This window comes from Meleagris gallopavo, chromosome 17 (assembly GCF_905368555.1).
Source record: "Meleagris gallopavo chromosome 17, MGAL_WU_HG_1.1, whole genome shotgun sequence".
NCBI classification, from domain to species: domain Eukaryota; kingdom Metazoa; phylum Chordata; class Aves; order Galliformes; family Phasianidae; genus Meleagris; species Meleagris gallopavo.
Genome location: NC_139420.1, coordinates 5,445,270 through 5,464,452, shown reverse-complemented (window position 1 = coordinate 5,464,452; position 19,183 = coordinate 5,445,270). Strand labels below are relative to the sequence as shown.

The following is a 19,183-nucleotide window of genomic DNA, read 5'->3' as shown; positions in this document are numbered from 1 at the left end:
AAAAGTCAGTAAATGTCATTTGATCACTGAGATGAAAATAAAGTGAACTTATTTAATACCATTATCTTGAGCCTTACTTGCAGGAAAAAATAAAGTGTTTAGATGTTCTGAAGAAAAACTTAGAGTCATTATTTAAGAAAACTTCTGTTGAAATTTTGCCCAAACAAAGACTTTAGGACTTAACTTTATAATTTAATTACTTTTCCCCTCAGTAGTTACAAGGACACTGCCTGTAGTAGCAATTACAGAATGCCAACTGTTGATCTCTTTTTTTTTTTTTTTTTTTAATAATTAAAATTGTGACCACAGCGTATTGAATAAGATTTCATTTCTTTTAAAAGCTTTATTGGTCTACAGTTAATACTATTTATTTTTTAAAAATTCCCTTTGGCTCCAGTTCTATATCTCAGCTGCCTACTCATATCAGTATGAGCTTGTACACGGATGATTCAAAGACTGTTTGGTAGCTGTGGATTTTTACTGCAAGTTAGGTGCTTTTCCTTACAATAATCTTCTTTTGTTTTTAGTACTTAATCTGTTTTTACTTCCAAAGCAAGATACGTTGATAAAAGCTGTTGTTAATAAGTAGATTTTTATATGTGCTATGGGTACACGTTGCTTTGATTACTTCATCTGGTAATTAACTTGGGATGATGTTCTTTAAAGAAATGCAAAGTAGCTCTTTAAGGAATGCAACCAACCCAAACTTACGAGTGTTGTTAATGTGCAGTTAGCATAAGTCTGCTTTAGCTATTTCAGAAAAATATAACTTTTAGAAATAGGTTACTTAGCAGACCTTTTGCTGGACCATGAAGAACAGCTGATCATTGTCTTGCAGACTAAAATTGATAACGTTGGTTTCTGTAGTATGTGCCTGCCTTGTTTATGAAGTTCAGTACCGCTCCGTATTTTGCTTAGCTACAGAGAGGCAGTTGCTGCTGCTGGTATTGATAGGAATTTCTGATTTTAAAACATATATATTTCTGTTGTCATTTTTAATATTGAGCATTAGTTTGAGTAATCTAACAGAGATTGTTATATTTTTGCCTTGAATATCTGCTGGCACAAGCACAAACTGTGAATGCCAAGAAGTAATCTGAATTACTGAAATTCTTGATCTTTGTCCATTTGAATGGAACGTTATTGGTCAAATTATTGGCAGAAATAGTGAGAAATGGATGCCTTGCTTGAAAATATTGATTAAAAGAATGGGTTAAGAGGGTTTCCAATGATAAACAGAAACATGCAATTGATACATTCCATTAAATTAATATGTAGTAGCATTTTAGAGCAATGAGAACATCAGGGATACTTATAAGGAGGAATTATTTTATACAGATGTTTATTTTATGGCATTCTGAACATTTAGTGAAAAATAGAAACTATTATTAAAATATCCTATTTGAATGAAAACACAACCTTTTTCTGTTGTTGTTTGTTTAAAACTTTTCGTTTGGCCACAGAATTATCTGTCTCTAAAATTCAAAGTTTAAATAATTTCCTCCAATGCTGAAACCAGGTTACAATTATGGTAAAGGAAAATGACTTAGGGGGAACTCAATAATAAAAATGTTTAAGGGTGGAAATACAAGGCAGGCTGGTAAGACTGATAGTGTTGCTATGGTTGAGTCTTTCAAGACCTTTGACTTGCCCCCCATTTTGAAGAACAAACAAGGCAAAGCAAAAATTCAATGTGACCTATATTAAATTGATTAAAAAGACTTAGCTGCCTTTTTAAAATCTTCAGTAAATTGGGGGATTTTCACTGAGTGGATGGATGTCTTTCTAATGGGGGCATGCATAAATCAGCATTTGGCTCCTTTTTCAGTTTTATGTTAGTGCCATGAAAGAAAATAGCAAATGATCACTGATTAAATTGCCAGATGGAAAACAAGATTGGGGAATTGACTGGATAATGAGGAAGACAGGCTATTTATTCAAAATAATCACTTGGAAAACCAAGACCATGCCAACAATACATATTTGAAGGAATAGCCAAATGTGGTGGCATGTGGGAGTTGTTCCTAAGAAGTGATTCTGATAAAGGCTTGTGGGGTATGGTGTAAAAATGGTAGAACTGGAGCTCCTGGTGTCAAAGACTTGGTGCTATCCTTGCATTTATTTATAGAAGGAAATGGAACAGGAACATTGTTGCTTCTCTTTTTTTTAGCTCTGATATTTCCATCATTGCAATACCCTGACCACTGCCTGGAGTTTGGGAAAGATATTGAGAAGTTAGATTTCAAAGAGCTGCAGTAATAATTATAACATAGGAAGCGTACTGTACAGTAGAACGTTTGGGAAGCTGTGGAGTTTTTCAACGAGATATCGATAGATTTGTCATCTGTTAATGTTTGCGAGTCCTAGAACTCTGTTTAACACAGGGAAATTGAAAGTGGTACCATTGGAAGCTGCAGACTGAATTGCTTCAGTACTCATTTGTAGAGGATGAACGCAAACAGGGAAGAGAAGTCTTTGATTAGCAAGCGAATGCCATGTAGAAGTCCATTCCACACCTGCCTTTGTCACAGCTTCCTGTGTGATACTAAGCAAAGTGTTCCACTGTTGGCAGGTAGCTTTACTTAATTAATGAATTAAATTAGTATTGCAGGTGTTTTTGATATGGAATGCCTAATGGGTAGCCCACAGATGGAAAAGAAGTAGGAGCCTGAGCACAAAGTAGATCCAAGTTTACATCTATTAGAAGAATTATGCTGGGAAACCTGCTTCTTTCCTACATGACTGAGCAAGCACTAAGAAAGTCTTTCTCCCACCTCACTTTTTGCAGCAATTGTAATAACAAAATTGAATGGAAAACATGAGGAATTGCTGTTAATAGCTCTTCACATGTAAGGTTGGCAGAGCCTTGCCAAAATAGCTTTAGGGCACAGAGCCAGCCTTTCTGTGCAGCTTACGTATGTAGATTTTGTAACCATGAGTGAATGCTAAAACATTAAAAACAGGGCTTATATGTGTAATGGAAAACTTAAAGTATGCTTGCTTTTCTTTCCTCTGTCCTGGGAATTTGGGGAAAAAAAAAAAGTCACTGAGAGAAAAATCTTAAAAGAGCTGCTGTGTGTTTGTTTTTTAAGGTTCTGTTAAGCAGCAGAAATAGCTGTTAGGTAGTTACTTCTCTGTATGTTAAATCATACAGAAGAAAAAATATCTCCAGAAGTATTTAGGAAAGAACTGCATTAGTCATGAGGGATTTTGGCATCATCATGTCTTTCCCCATCAAGTTGTCAGGTTTTAACTTGCTTCATTGTGTGATGCAGAACCAGTTGGTGTTTGAAAGAAGTTGGTAATAGCTCTCAGGTTATCAGAGAAACAAATCAAGATAGCAATCAAGTTTTTACCCAGTAAAGTCAATAGGTCCCTTCTGTTTTTGAAAGTAGTCATTCAGGCATGGTTATTTCATGAGTTTAAGCTTTAGATCTGTAATATTTAGGCACATTTTATAAGAAAGCTGGAGAAGGATAAGAAATAAAGCATAAATTATATGTTTTATTTTATTTTTTCCTCCTAAGAGGCAGGCTAGAAAAAAAAGAAATTAGTTGATTAAAATATTAATATTAAATATCAGGATAATTTAATCGATATCACTTTGATTTCCACACTGAAGTTCTTGGTTATAAATATCCACTGGGGAGTTATGTTCCTAGTTCTGAGGTGATAATTCAGCTCATGGTGTATGTGGGAAGCTTTGCTGCATTTGCAGAGGTGGTAGATTTCCAGTGAGATATTAAAATGTAGTCCTTCCTGCACAGCTCATCAGTGGGCTGAGGAAGACTGAAAGTCAATTCTCCTGGAAGAAAGAGGTGGGTATTCTCAGGGGTTGATTGGTGTTCTCTCCCAGTAAGTTCCAGTGCATTTCTAAGTCTAGCTGTAGTGCTCTGCACGTAATGGCCATTGCTATAGCGAGTGCGTTACCTGTTCTGAAACTGAAGCTGTTTTGCACAAGATGAATAACCTTTCCACAAAGGGGAAAGGAGTTCATGGTAGTACTGTTTTTCATGAAATGAGATCAATGAAGTGGACAGCTGGAAAAGAGGAATTCCTTCTTGTTTTTAGTTTGGTTTGACTTTATTTTGTTAGGAGCACTGCTTTCCCTAGGGTCTATTCATTCTCATTCTTGAGGCTTTCTCAAGAGCTAAGTATGGCTCCTTTCCTCTCTGGCAGACAAACCAAGTACATTTCCTTTCGACCCGAGCAAAGAGTGAGGAGGATCTGTCAGTACTGTGTCTAGTTCTCTTGGTAAATAGATGCAGAATAATGGAGCCCCCTTTTCTGAGGCTTGTATCTAACTTTGTTTGGTCCTTCTCCTTACATCAATGAGTGATGTGGTCAGCAGGCTCTTTAGCCTCAGAGCTAAAGCTCTGTTTTCCTCTCTGTTTCAGCAAGATTAGCTCTGTTATTGTATCCCTGTACTCAAACTTTTCTGTCTTTCTGTAGTGAAAGACAGAGATTTGGAATTTCTTGTTTTGCTTTGCACTTCACAGCAAAACAACAAACCCAACAACCAAGAAAACAAACAAAAAAAAGAACCAGAACAACAACAAACCAACCATACACCCCAGTGAGTCGTTTTAAAAAGTACCCAGGGTACTTACCTTTTAGTCATTTTGGTCATGAAAAATATTCAGAAATACCTCTTCCCACTCTAGTCTGATGTGTAACTTCCAAATTTTACCATAGCCCTTGGTACAGGTGTCTCGGAGGAGTAATTGCACTAAAGTATCTGTTGTCAGCAGACTGCTGTGTAATATTTAAATAGCAATTTGGTTTTATTCTGTCACATTTTTCTAGCTCTGTATTGTTCTTATCTGTGTTTATAAATAAATTATTTGTAATGGAGGCTAAATTACTCTACCTAGCAAGAGCAAAGTCATTACAAGCATGTATCATGCAGTGTGAATCAAGCTCGATCATCAGGTAGGTGATTGCTTTTCGCAATAGAATTTTTGACATTACACAGCAATTTCTTCTTTTGTTTTAAATCTATTTGTTTTCAATATTCACAGTGTACTGAATTGAGTATATTGAATATGCATTCAATATACTGTCTCAAGATTGAGTATTTGCTCTTAAAAGAAAAAATCATCTGTTACTTATAGAGAGGCATTTTATAATGTAGAAGACTCTTACAGTATGCATACATTTAATTCAGCTCATTGTAAGGCCTTTTTTAGATAGAAAATTAGAACAAAGAAGTTTTATTTTAAGGGAGAATTTCCAAGGACATAACAGACCTTACAGGAGGTTGGCCACATTAAAATCTTTGTTCTATTTTGAGACACAGAAAAAGGATTCATGCTGAGATAATTTGTTTGTAGATGATGTAATTCACATGAAACAATGACCTGCGTAATCTATGGGGTAGAATCTCTCCAATGCTCCAGCCAGGGATGTTCTAAGGGATCCAAGCTTCAGAGGAGCCCTGAGCAAGGCAGCGCAGCACTGACATTCTGTGCTGTCCCTCACTGATCACACATAAGACACCAAATTCTAGCCATCAACTTTTCAGTCGCAAAAGAACATAATTCACTACAGAAGATAGTAACACGATGCAATGTCTTGATGTGCATAAGACATGCATGGTGCTAATGGTTCTCTTTGTCAATATTGTGCGTTGAGTTTTTGTATCTGATTCATCTAGACTTTGATCTACGGAGAGATTTTACTTGTTTTGTTGACTAAAAGAATACTCTGAGGAGTTAATAGATACATGTTGGAGATACAGGTGGATAGCAAGTGTAATGCAACTTGTTTTGTTTAACATCCAGATTAAAAAGCTAGATCAAGTAACTACTTGCTAATTTGAGTTTTGAGAAGAAGATTTGAGCATTGTGCTGTTTTTATTGTAATCCACCGCTGAACACTTCAGTGTGTTGAGAAAATTGAACTTAATTATCCTCTACATTACTTTCTTCATGGACATGCATTGATTTAATTTGTTCTTAAGGTTTAATGAAGAAACTGGAAGAGGAGATAAATTTTAATTCATACCTCGCTACTGAAAAAATACCTAGGGAGCTTGAAAGTAAGAAGAAATCAGTATATTTCCTACAAAAGGCAATTGCAGAGCCAGCTATGGGTCAATCAGATCTCAATGTACTTGAAAGCAAGGTAAGTTGACCAAAGTGACACTTAATTTGTGTTTCATAGCATGCTCTAGAGTTTGTGCATATTGCACTTCTCCTGTGCCTACTTTGCATCCTCGAGAAAAGATTTAATTCCCAAAGGAACACCTCTTCAGTTGTAAAAGAAGACATGTTACTCACTAAATGCAAGCTCTTAGATAAGTAAAAAAAGAAAAAAACAAACCCACAAAACCCACTCTATCCTTAAATGCTATTTAGAAAATAGTGTTAGCAATTTGCTATGGTGTGAGCAAAGATATTAGTTCAGCATTAAAGGTTTGATTTTTTTTTTTTTTTTTTTTCCTTCAGTTTTAGCTTGTTTTAAACTTTCACTGATATCAAGGGAGTTCATACCAATATAAGAAGAGTGCTTATGACATGGTGAACAAAGCTTTGTTTGAAATACTTAGCTTTCTCGGTATGCAGCTATTACTCAGAGTAACGTTAGGGTAATGTCCTGCTCTGTACCTGCACTTTGTTTTGACTTCATTAGATTTTAGCATATATTTACACTGCTTGCTTATCAGCAGTCATCTAGTTAGCAGAGAATTAAAGGAAGGTTGCTAGGGCTGTGGTTTCTATGGCTGGTGAAAGTCCCAGTGTAGCATTAAGTCGGAAAGGAGGTAGCTGGAACCAGTGTGCTGGTGTAGGTGTTTGTTTCTAGATGCAGTGGGCTTTAAATTTTCAGCGAGAATGAAGATTGACAGTTTGAACCTGTGGACAACCAGGTGCATTTTGTGGCAAAAGAAGGAGGGTACCACAGAGATGCAGTGTGATGGCTGTGACTCGTAAGAGCATTGGTAAAACTTGGTATCACCTAGTTTTTATCTGCTCCTCTTTAGAAGTCTGAGTGGTTAAGTGAAAATAAATGTTTGTTACTATGTGACAGTGTGCTTTTATCAGTACATATGACAACATCAATCTTTTTCTGTCTGTATGTACCAATTCACTGATTTTTTTTTTTTTCTGTCCATGTATACCAGTTTACTTCATTTTCAGGGCAAATGTCATGCTCCTGCCTTATCATAAAGGCACAGAACTGGAAATCAAAAACCCAGCCTCTTCCTGGCCAGTACTGAGTAACTCATTGAGGTTTTTGTGTTCTTTTCTTTCCTCTATTTCAAAAACAGTGTTAGCAGTATTTCCTTGTAAGTGGGCTGTTAGTCTGGTTTGTAAAGCATTTAGTTCTTGGAGAAGACAAAGAAATAAAGTTCTGTTTCCTCTGTTTTTTGGCTCTGTTTTGCAGATAAATGAAGTAAATGTACAAATAAATCAGCTTATTGAGAAAAGGATGATGAAGTATGAGCCAGTTGATAGTAAACTTTCCATGTATCGCCAACAGGTAGGAAAAAACAAAACACTTTAAGAAGAATCAGTGGAGCAATTTCAGTCACTGTTGTATGTACTGACTTTTTTTTTTTAAACTTAGTAAAGCAAGAATGTGTAGAAATAAATGATAATGTGAGACAAAAACTAAACAAATGGCATGCTTAAGGCTTAGCCAAACAATTGCTTTCAGTCATGCCAGTGAGTTCGTCAGTTGCTGTCCGAGGTGTTGCCTGTCAGCTGCATCACAGGAATCCTGGAAAAATCACTTGGGAAGAGCTATTTTAGTAAATCTCCAGCTGTGGACAGAATCTTACAAGGCAGCACATGTGCTGGATGCAAAGCTTGCTTTCAGTCATAGCGCTCGCTTGTGTTTGACCACATGCTACTTTTACTTTTACATCTGTTAAGAAGGCATTCTTTGATTTTTCTCTATATTTTTTTTCATCCTGAAGCTATTAAAAAGTTTCTCTGTAAAATAAGCTGTGTGGTCTAGCCTTAATAAATTCAAAAGTTATAAAATGGGTTTCTGAAATCAGAGACTTTTACAGCTTATGCAGAAACATATGTGGTTTCTTTTCCAGCTGACCTGTATAGCTGCTGATTTTATTCAAGATTTCCATAATGATATTTATGGTGACGGCTTAAAAAATAAAAAGGCGTAGGTAAAATGTATCAGTGGTAGGAAAAAATGGTGATAAAATGTATGCTACAGTTCAATCACATATAAAATACTTGAAATATGCCTGGTACATAATGGGCTGGTACCCAAGACCAGTTGGCTGGTGATATAACTGCTCAGTGGAGGAGCTTGGGGAGTTCAGATTGCTGCTGTGAGTTGAAGGCATACAGTGGTCTTTGCTTTGTTCTTCTTCTACTTTGTATATTGCACTACAGTTTATCACTGCAGATATCTCATGGAGCAAAGAGCTGAGCTGACCCCAGCTGAATTCTGTTAGATGACTTTAAAAATAAAGCTGCTTCTCTAAATATAGTGAGAGAAACCCATTCTGTTTTGCTTTATTTTAACTAAAGTTTTTCCTTTCATATTAAGTAACCAACAACACATCTAAATTCAGGTGCATACACATACATTCCTGTGTTGTGTTATGTAAAAATATACTTTGGCAAGATAAACAATGCTTTCTTTTTCTGAACTAATGTATATTTATGTTTCTTAATCTCTTAACTTTATTAAATGTAGGTACTAGTAAATATTCTGCCTGGTATAAAACATTATTTTTTAAATGCTTTATCTTCTAGACTAAAAAAAAAAGCGGAATAGTCTATAATTACAATATTTCTTACTTTTCTGCTTTGTTCATTGTCTTTTAGCTATTTGCCAAGATTTAGAGGCTGGGTTCTGCTTAGTATAACATATTTCTGTAGGCTGGAGTAGGTTGGAGTTATAAAAATCTGTATTATGACATTTGTGAAATCTTGGATGTCTTTCCAGTTAAACCATGTTAATGTGTCTTACATATGCACAAAAAGGGACTAAGTAGATTAAATGGAGCGCCCCAAATGCATACCTGTTCTTCAGTGACAATGACAAAGGAGATGAAGAAACATCTCCTTTACAACATATGTAAAATGCATCAGCAAGAATCTGAGGAACAAAGGGACATGACTGAATTCTCAGCCATACTGAAGGAAGCTTGGAATTGGCAATGAACTTCAAAGAAGCTGTGGTTTAATCAACTGTGTAGTTGTGTAATCTATGTCTTTTTCTTAGCAAAGAAATGTGCTCGCAATTCCCAATGAAAATGAGTTTCCAACAGTTGAGATATGATTTCTGTGGTGCCACACCTGAAGTTTTCATGTTTTTATTTTATTAATAATTAAACAAGGCTAAGCAAACGCCATTTTTCCTTTATATGTCCGTGTATATTTCTAATGTTCATTCAGGCATCTATAATTTCCCGGAAGAAGGAAGCCAAGGCAGAAGAACTTCAGGCTGCTAAAGAAGAGATGTCTAGCACAGAAAAGCAGATGATACAGAAGACAAACCAGGCCCATGAGTTAGATGGCTCTGAAGTTCTGAAGGGTGATGAGGTATGTGATGTAACAGTGCGTATAAGAAAGACTGATTTTTTTTTTTTTTTTTTTTTTTGTTAACTTGGAGTTTCCTTTTACCTTCACATTGCAAAAACTGCTTCTGCAGTATTTTATCTGTTATTATAACATGGTGTCAAAGTACACGGCCTCAGCACTTCAGCAGGCTGGGTTCTGCTTTTCCTAACCATGTTAAATTAAAATCGAATGACCAACTATGTATTTGAAGATGTACTATCTGCACTTCAAATACAATGTTGTCCAGTGCTTTCAAATGCTTTCCAGTATTTAACAGCATTTTTTAAAATACTTGATTTGTATCTATGTTCAAATTATTAATTTATTCACATTATTAAGTTATTCACATTCAACCTAGTAGGTTGCAAAGCATATGAGAACTTATTGTTGGGCTGTTCTAATGTTCCAGAGCTTTGAGTCAAAATAATGTCAATATCATCTCAATGGTATGATGATAAATAACTTCAACCAACTGTAAAAGTCAACAAGACTAATGGGGGGGGGGCTTAGGACTTCAAGTGATAAGTCATGTCAATGAAAATTTTTTTTAGTCAGTGTATAAGTCTATCTGATCATAAAGCATAGGAGTAGCAGTTATCAGAAACACGCTTAATACTTCTATATTTATTACCAACAAAAGGTTTTACTTCAAAAATACTTTTTGTGGACCACCTGCAGTTCATCTGTAACACAGACTTTGACTCACAGTCATCTTAACTCAGGCAAAATTTCATTTGAAGCTGTACTTACCAAAGAAGCTTTTTTTTCTTCAGAAGTTTGCAAAGAGGCTGCAGCAGCTGGACAGTGGTTCATGAGCCAAATGAATGGACTGTTATTAAGAGAATAATTTTTCTCAGTTTAGAAGAAGTCTGCTAAATGTGCAAATTCCCTAAGGAAGACATAGCTGTATCATACTCTGAATTAGTATGTATCCTATTTTCAGCTGGGATTGAGTTAATTTTCTTCCTAGAAACTGGCAAGGTGCTGTGTTTTGGATTTTGGATGAGAATAATGTTATTAACACATTGATGTTTTAGTTGTTGCTGTCTTAATTTGCACTGCTATAACTTTATCAAGAATAACACTCTTTGCTTTCTTTTTCTTTGTCTATTTCTGTGCTTTTTTTTTTTTTTTTACATACTGCTCAATGCAGTCAACGCCCTTTGTAGAAGGAACTCCCTTCCTGATTCCATAGGATGTGCCTGCTCCACAAAAATCAGTTTTCTTTTAAAGGAGTCTTACAGAGTAAATGAAGTATGGCAATGTGTGTATGCGTACACTCATGCATAAATTCTTCCTGTATAATATGGAATGCATGCAGGTTTCTCTTGCCTTCTTGCCTGTTTCCCATTCTGTAAATCTAGATAAAAACCAAAGGTGGAGGCAATAACAGACTTACTATCCAGAGTTATGTTTAGAACAATGAGCATCTCTTGACTCCAGTGAAATTAACTCATGCTACAAGTCTTGAGTAACGATTTGAAGAATTAAGCTGCAGCTTTCTCTTACCATGATGTACCACAGGCATTCATGGTGTTCCATTGGTAGCAGTAATAACAAGACCACTAGATTAGACTTCTTTCTACCTCAGATTTTTCTCCTCAGTGAGCGCTTGGCTAGAATCTTTGACAGCTTTCAAAATAAAAATAGAAAGCAGACAATCTGTGTTTCTGTGATGGGAGAGAAATGTTTAATTAATCAACAAGAATGCATTACAGAGACAGCAACATATGCTTTACATTATCTGTAAATACACTGTAAGGTAAGAAATAATAGATGTTCTGAGTGGGGACAGCATGCTCTGATTGATAGTAGCTTATGCAGAGCAGGGTAGGAAGGTAGCAGTTAAGAGGCTTGATAATGAAAAATTCAAGTTAATTGTCTACCATAAGGAAGAGGCTGAAGACAAAAAAGACATTACCTGTTTTGAACGTAACCTTCATTCCTTTTGTTCAAATCTGTTCTATGCTTGATTTTTAAAATATTTTCAAGTCTTCATGTTGATGAGTGCAGAATAAACAATGGAGCACTTCGGGCAAAATATCAGCTTCAGTTAGAAGTGTTTGCATTTTTGTAAGAACTATTTCCTGTTTTGTGAAATACTTTCTGTATGTTGGCCCAAGGAAGGAAGCCAGCATTATACAATGTGTTCTGTTCCTGTTTATTAGTTCATTAGGTGTGTTGTGTGTGTTTATACGTATATAATAGAAGTAGGTTGTTGGGGAAGAAATGATGAAGCAAAAGTGAAGTGAGCAGGTTATCTTTAATCAGTAGGTCTCAGTTCATCACTCACCTAGACTGTAGATCTGCTTCTGGTATGGCATGCCTTTACATTTGTATTCTGCGCTCTATTACTCCAGCTTTGAGCCAATACTAAAGGAAGTCTTGATTAATGTAATGGTGAGTCACTACTGCAATACATATGTTCAGGGAGGACAGGAAGAGGTTGTAGATTCAACCTTCACAATCCACTCTTCGACAACTGAGAGCTTCTTTTATGCCTTCTTGTTGCAGTCCCACACATTTTGCATTTCTTTCCTCCATTTTCAAAAGAGGAAGAAATGTGGTATTGGTTTTTTTGTTTTTAACAAATAGTTTTGCTGTCTTGAGTTTGAAACAGGCTTTTAATGCTGCCACATCTAATTTATCTAAGTGCTGCAGTTAATTATTTTCCCCTATTCTCACTATTTCTCATCTTTGTCTCTACCTTGGCTGTATCCTCTTACATCATAACACAGATAGTCAAAGAATTAGTGCCTTCCTAGCTTGTACTCCCATACCAATATTCAAATCTTCAGCTGAGGTCTTCTTAGCACTTCATTCACCAAAAGGTTGATCCTGGCTTCTGTTTCTAGGTGCTAGTGTTTTACTTTTCTATTTGTAATAAAAAAAAAAACAAAACACTGGAGTATTCCAGTTGGTTCGAGAGGTTGCACAGCTACGCAGAAAGTAGAAGAAACAGCAGTGAATAACCAACTCATTTACATCAAACGCAGAAAAGGTAGGAATAAATTGTCTGCTTCAATGATTATGAAATCTTTTTAAGTGCTTCAAACAAAGCACAATGGACGTGGGGCAAAGCTGGCAGGCTCCTCACTGCAGCTGTCAGATCCTGAAAATTAGGGAATCAAATGTTGACACTTAGAAGGCTAGATGGTTCAATTACAAGTGATCCTAGGTAAAGCCATGATATTTTTAGCTCTTTACACAACACATTGTACTTTTCAGAGTTCAGTATAGGGCCCTAAGAGCCTAGATTTCTCCAAGGTTTCAGAATAGAATAGTATCATAGCTTTGCTTAGCTGCAGTTGTTAATGTTTTTGAGAATGTGGTATAGATGGTCTTATCCATTTGTTAGCAAGTATGTGTGTGTTAATTTACATAAGGAGTTCAGTTTTCATACTGATGCCTACCATGCCCAATTGCACTCTGGTAGAATGACAAAAAAGGAGGTTGATGTACTTTGAAAATAGAGACAGCAAAGTCCTGGTCTGTAGATCTTGTCACTTTTTCTCTAAAAAGGTTGATTCGATCTGCATCTACAAGAAACAGTTACCGAGCCCTGAGCTAGGGAAGCAGATTTTAAAGAAGTGATTAAGGAACTCACTGCTTGGCCATGACATGGTTTAAGTCAGGACCAGGAACAAATTATCCTGTAGGTTTATGATCTCTTCATTAAGGCTCTAGGTACAGTTAAATTGCTGTCTGTCAGAGGCTCCTTAAATGTGGAACTCGGAGACTAGATGGAAGTGAAGTTGTGAGAACAAAAGCAGCAACTCTGTAGGATTCTCATAGAAGCCAGAAGCTTTTTGTTGTAAGAAGCTAACCATCATTTAAGCTAAATGTATGCAGTGATTCAGACATAAAATATAGCTCCACAGAACTGAACGCTCTTTCAGCACCCACTGGCATGAATAAATCATCAGTTTTATTGATCTGTGCATTTTCAGTCATAACTGAAAATGGTTTTTCATTAAAAATATTCTGATTGGTCCAGCTTCTTAGTAATGGATAGTAATAACCAGAAGCAAACACTCCTAGAAGAGAAATCCTACTCAGTGCTAATCAAGAATTTTCCTGACTGAGCTATCTAATGAGCAGGTTGTAGGATGCCTTCATTTCATTTGGTTGGGATGATAACAGTTGGGTCTGTGAGAAGCTTTCCCCTCTTTTATGTGAGTTATTAACCATATCCAGCAGTGGTGGTACCAGCTCAGTTTTAAAGCTTCTTAAAAAGAGTTTTATTGAAAACATGTCATGATCAGGAACTTTTCTGAACTGAATGTTAATGCTTTGGACAGTCTGTATCCCATTAATTGGTCTAGTTAAAAAATTAAACATCTGCTCCTAAATTCTTAATAGAAACAAAAACAGTCAGCAAAGATTTTCTGCAATTACTGTGGTTATGCAAATAATTTCAGCAACAAAACTTTGAAACCTTTAGATTCTGTATTTCAGAAAGAAAACTTTTTTACAATTAATACTTTATTTTCTGTAGTAATTTCTTGTGAAAAAGTATTTTGAGTAATATAATCGAATTGATATGGTAATCCACAAAACAGTATTTTATAATGTTGAGACAGAAGTAAGTGATTAATCTGGGATTTGTTCTTTTTGGTAGACAAGCTTATCCATTTTCTCCTTCAATGATAATCTTACATTAAGAACCTTTGTCAAAATTTCACAGGGGGAGAAATTTGGTTTTCAGGAGACTAAAGGGATGACTTAGGAGTAAGCATGAGAGGAGCTGGGCTTTGATCCCAGTTCAGGAACGCACTGAAGCACGGGGTTGGTGTGCTCGTGTTCCTTCCTGGGGAGTAGGGTAAGCAGTCAGACTTGGGATGGTTCTGAAGAAGTATAATGTACTGACACTGGTGGGTTTTTCAATAAAAATGGAACACAGCACAAGAAATCTGCCCAGGGATGCGAGTTACCCTGCATGCTTTGGGACCTTGTAAGAGATATCAAAGTCCTGCTTTCATTCACTCTGCTTCATAGTCTAGATTCCATGCTTTTTATGTTACAGTCTCCCATAAAAATAGCTCAGTGGAAAAGCATAAACTTTCTTTGCTTTCATTTGGATCATTTTTATATCTCAGGGGGCTCTGGCTCGGCTGGCAAATGAGCCCACAGGCTTGTTTACTTTAACTGCTAAGTCAGTGCCAGCATTTGGTTCTTGTCCAGTCATTTAATCTTCGAAGCTTAAATAACTATTTGTGTTAAAGTGCTTGAGAAAGGAAAGCTTGCTGGTGGACATAGCCTTGAATGGTGCAGAACTGTGAGTACTGATGGATCCATGGGAACTCTGTAGGTTGAGCCTGCTGTTTGTGTGTAGGGAGCAGTTGACCTTGTCTATGGGAAAATGCTGTTGGTCAAAAATGGATTCCTTTTGGGTAGTTAACTTTAAACTGATGAGGCTAGACAGTTTTTCTTCCTTCAGTTCTTTGTAGTGTTTAAAATACCTTTTGCAGAAGTAAAATCCAATCTTGTATAGCATTTTAAAGAGCTTGATTTTTATTCATCTATATATAGATGGGAGCATGAGATGCACAAAGCTTCTGAAGCCGTGCTTACAGAAATGAAGGCACTGGGATTTTTGCAAGAGGTTTATTTATAGTTTTCGGAAATCTACAGCATGATTCTCAACTTGTAGACTGGAGAAACCTAGTTGTGCCAGAAGATCCCTACCAGCTGCTGATTTAACTGGAGTTAAGCCTAACAGCTCCAGCTCTGAATTTGGCTCTGCATCTAAGGAAGGCTTCAGTTAGTGAGATTTTCAGGGGCTAATCTGTGCTGCATTTGGAGAAGGTGAATTCTTTTGAAACTTGTGCCAAACTGTTGATTGATTTTTACAGATACGGTCATTTTGCTGCTGCTGTTTATACCATTCCACCTCATTTATGGCCAAAAAAAAAAAAAAAAATTACAAAAACTTGTTAGTTTTTAAAAAGTCAGAGATTGTGATGAAAGATAGACATCTGTCTCCTAAAGGGAATAGATTTCACTGGACAATGTGAGCAGCTTGTTTGCTTCGGATGAAATTTTTATTATGCAGTCTAACTAATAACGGGACATCGGTGGAATGAGTTCTTTAATCAACCAAATCCTTCGCCTTCCATTGTAAAATACATTATGCTTTGAATATTGAATATGCAAATACTCTACCTCCCACTCAAGCTATTTTCAAGACCTTAAAAGTAGTTGTAGAAGTGAAGAGAATCATAGTTTGCTTTTCATCCTGGGGTAAACTGACAGAAGATAATTCAGATTTGATTGGTATATGTGGTCACACACAATATATTTCATCATTTCATCCTTTGCAATGCATTTCACTGTATTCCACTGATCAGATGAAATCTCTCTGGATTTACTCCATCAAGACGGAGTACTGTGTCTCTTAAATAATTGGAGAGATGCTATTTATAATGTCTTGAAAATCACAGAAAACTTGGTGTTATCTAAGCAGTACTAAAAGAAAATGAGTTTTCTGTTAGCTAGGTGGGTATATGTGAATTTGCTATGAAAAACAATTCATTCTGGTAATTTTATACTAAGTGTGCCAATAATATAACAATGACAGTACGACTGTAAGAGGACTGCCTCTGCTGCACTGTGCTGTGGATTAGGTGACCTTGTCTATCCTTGTCCTAGGTAGCGCTCACAGTGTAAAATGGTATTCTAAACCACACATAGTCCAATCTGCATAGAGCACATTGAGTAATTTGTGGGTTTGTTCTTTCACCAAAAACGTTTATAGCTTTTGGCTTTAAAAATAGTTGTGGAGCATAGCAAGAGAGAAGCAGCTTTGGCCTAGATATTGCACAGGATGGCAGATGAACAGGGTTGATTTCATTTTGGGCATTTTGCCCAGGAGACTTTTTATAGAACATACAGTTACTCTGGGGGTTCTTAGGCTGTGGTCGCACTGGTTTTTTGGATCCCTTCTTTAGAAGGGAAAGTGGCATAATTTTGCAAAAAGAAAAAAAAAAAAACATAAATTTTTAAAATCTAAGTTCTGTTATGTTTGAGTTTTAAAGGTAAGGTAGTGGGGCTCTCGTTTCTTCCTGATCCTGTCATCTGTTCGCTCTGCACACGCTGAACACTCCTGTGAGGAACACTCTCAAGCCTGTTCATGCTGCATCTACTCTAATAAATTTTGTTTTCCATCGTTGGATCTGAGTGCATTTCAGAGCTGTGACTGGCAGTTCCAAGAGCTCTGCCTGTTCGACAGATGGAAAACATTCAGACAAAGAAAAACATGACATGTTTGTTTCGGCACCTGATTTTTCATCTTGCAAAATGAGCACACATGGATTCCGATGTAATTTAGCTGTAAGGATGTGAATTATTTTGCTTAGTCTTTAATAAAACTACAAATTCCCCAATTCCTCCAGATTTGGGTGGAACATACCACATTTCTCTGCTTCTATGCAAGGGCTCTTATTTTCCTGTTTTTGAAACTTTAACCAGTGATATCATTTAGTCCTGAAGGAGTCAAGGAAAGAGAATATCAAATTTCAACTATTGAAAACTAGCAGTTAAAAAGCAGGATCATCTCTTTCCATGTCACGTTCCCTTCTGCTTTCTTACCATGTTTTTGATGTGCTGTGCTGTTTGGGGTTAGGCACTGCTGATCCGGTGCTCTGCTAAACACGCAAGTTCCTATGGCATTAACTTTATTATCCATGATTCTCAGAACATTAGTTCAGTAATTAGTTTTCCAGCTGTCAAACGGTGGTGAGTAGAACTGAAGGGTCTTTCTATGGCAAATGGTTGAGCTAGGATAAAGCAATGGAGATGGATTTCTTATCTCACACAGCAAACAAACGCTGCTGAAAGTAAATAGACTCTGGGAATCCTTGATTCCAGCCCTCTGTTCTTAACCTTCAGCTGCAATCCAAATAGGATAATTATATTTTATAGAGGATCAATCTGTGATGAGACCCTGCCCTTTTTCACTTTAAGTTGAATGGTAGATACTTCTGTTCTCTCTCATTGCAGCTTAAACACTATGTTAATAAGCTCCGGAGCAAGAACACAGTGTATAAAAGGAAGCGACTGGAAATAGCAGAAATTACAGCTGAGTATGGCATCCTCCAGAGGACAGAAGAACTCCTAAAACAGCGGCATGAGGCTATTCAGCAGCAGTTGGTAATGCAGGCACTTACTAGTCCTACAGTCCCCCGCCCTTCCTTTCCAACTAGCTCTATAATAAGGTGGATGCTGTTTGGTTATTTTCTAATGCATACCTTCCTACTGTCATTAGTAAAAGAGTCTTTAGGGAACAAAATCTATATGATATGCTAAGCTGCTTCATGTTCAGCAACTGTTTTTTACAGGCAGTCATGAACGTTTTGCAATTTCTTCTTAGAATGAGGGACTCAACCCTGCTTTCCAAAGTCAATGTTAGATCTTCACTAACTCCAGTTAGAGCAGGGCTGGATTCTTATGTTAGGTTTTTCACCTAATACCCCTTTTAGCCCTGGGCATTGCAGCCTGTTGGACTGTTTGCTGATGCAAACATCTGCAACATGCTCCCATCATAGTAGCAGCAGCTCCTTGCAGAGACAAATGTTTTTTCTCAAACATATGCTTGTAGAATATTTTTGAGGATAACTGACTTTTGTGTTCATGGACAGGTGGTACTTTCAAGAATGAGTGTTTTGCAAATTGCAAATCAACACCTAGCTTTCAGCTTACTGAAAAAATACCCTTCTTCCAAACTTCATGAGCAAGCATTCCTGAGGACTGTCACATTAGCACTTAATGTAAATTTTATGTAATTTAATGCAAGAATGTTGTAATCTGGCATTAACTTTGCTATAATTAATACAGTATTTCTTTTAGCTTAGCTTGACAGTTGTTTATAAAAAATCAGCTACTTTGCATCTTTTGATTAAGCATCTGGATTTCGCATATTGAGCTCCTTCACAGCCTGACCTAAAGCCCATTTCATCGTGGAAACCTCCTGTTAATTTCATTGGGCATTAGATGACAGAATAGTGATGTATTACAGGAAGTTGTTACTAGCTTGCTGTACAGGCACAAGAGGAAAAGTTTGTTGTGGCAGCTACATTACTAATCGCTTTTAAAATAAATGGATTACAGTACTTTCCACTTTCTTACAGTATTTCATCTTTATGAAGTAATTTGCTCTATTAATTAATGGACTCAGATTCAGCATTTATTTTGTGTCTGCAGCAAGCTATTGAAGACAAGAAAGGTATTTCTGGATATAGTTACACTCAGGAGGAGCTGGAAAGAGTATCTGCAGTGAAGAGCGAAGTGGATGGAATGAAAGGCCAAACACTAGACAACATGTCGGAAATGGTGATGTTTGTCTTTAGCTGTTGTATTGCCTCAGTTTCAGTATCTGCTTTCTCAGAGTATAAAACCAAGTTGAATATTTTGGCTGGGTTTTTCATGTTTAATATAGCTTTGCATAGAAGAATAGGTACTTTCAAACAGTATAGATAACAAGTTTTGTCTATTATTTTTGTCTATTTTGACTATTTTTGTCTGTTATTTGACTAATTATTTGACTCTTTTACAGCATAATTTTCTAAAATGTATGTAAATCATTGGAGTTCAGTATTCATTTAAAAATATTTCATTTGTCTGAAGAACTAAATGTTATTTCCTCT

The 19,183-nt window shown here is 36.5% G+C and overlaps 1 protein-coding gene across 1 annotated transcript in view; it reads left to right on the top strand.

Annotated features, from left to right (window-relative positions):
- Positions 1–19,183, top strand: part of IFT81 (intraflagellar transport 81) — a 38,652-nt gene that overhangs the window by 9,900 nt on the left and 9,569 nt on the right. The window contains exons 8-12 of the mRNA XM_010720109.4: positions 5,963–6,126; positions 7,387–7,482; positions 9,375–9,521; positions 17,541–17,690; positions 18,741–18,869. Of these exons, the coding sequence (XP_010718411.1) occupies positions 5,963–6,126; positions 7,387–7,482; positions 9,375–9,521; positions 17,541–17,690; positions 18,741–18,869 (686 nt within the window). The remainder of the gene's footprint in view (positions 1–5,962; positions 6,127–7,386; positions 7,483–9,374; positions 9,522–17,540; positions 17,691–18,740; positions 18,870–19,183) is intronic.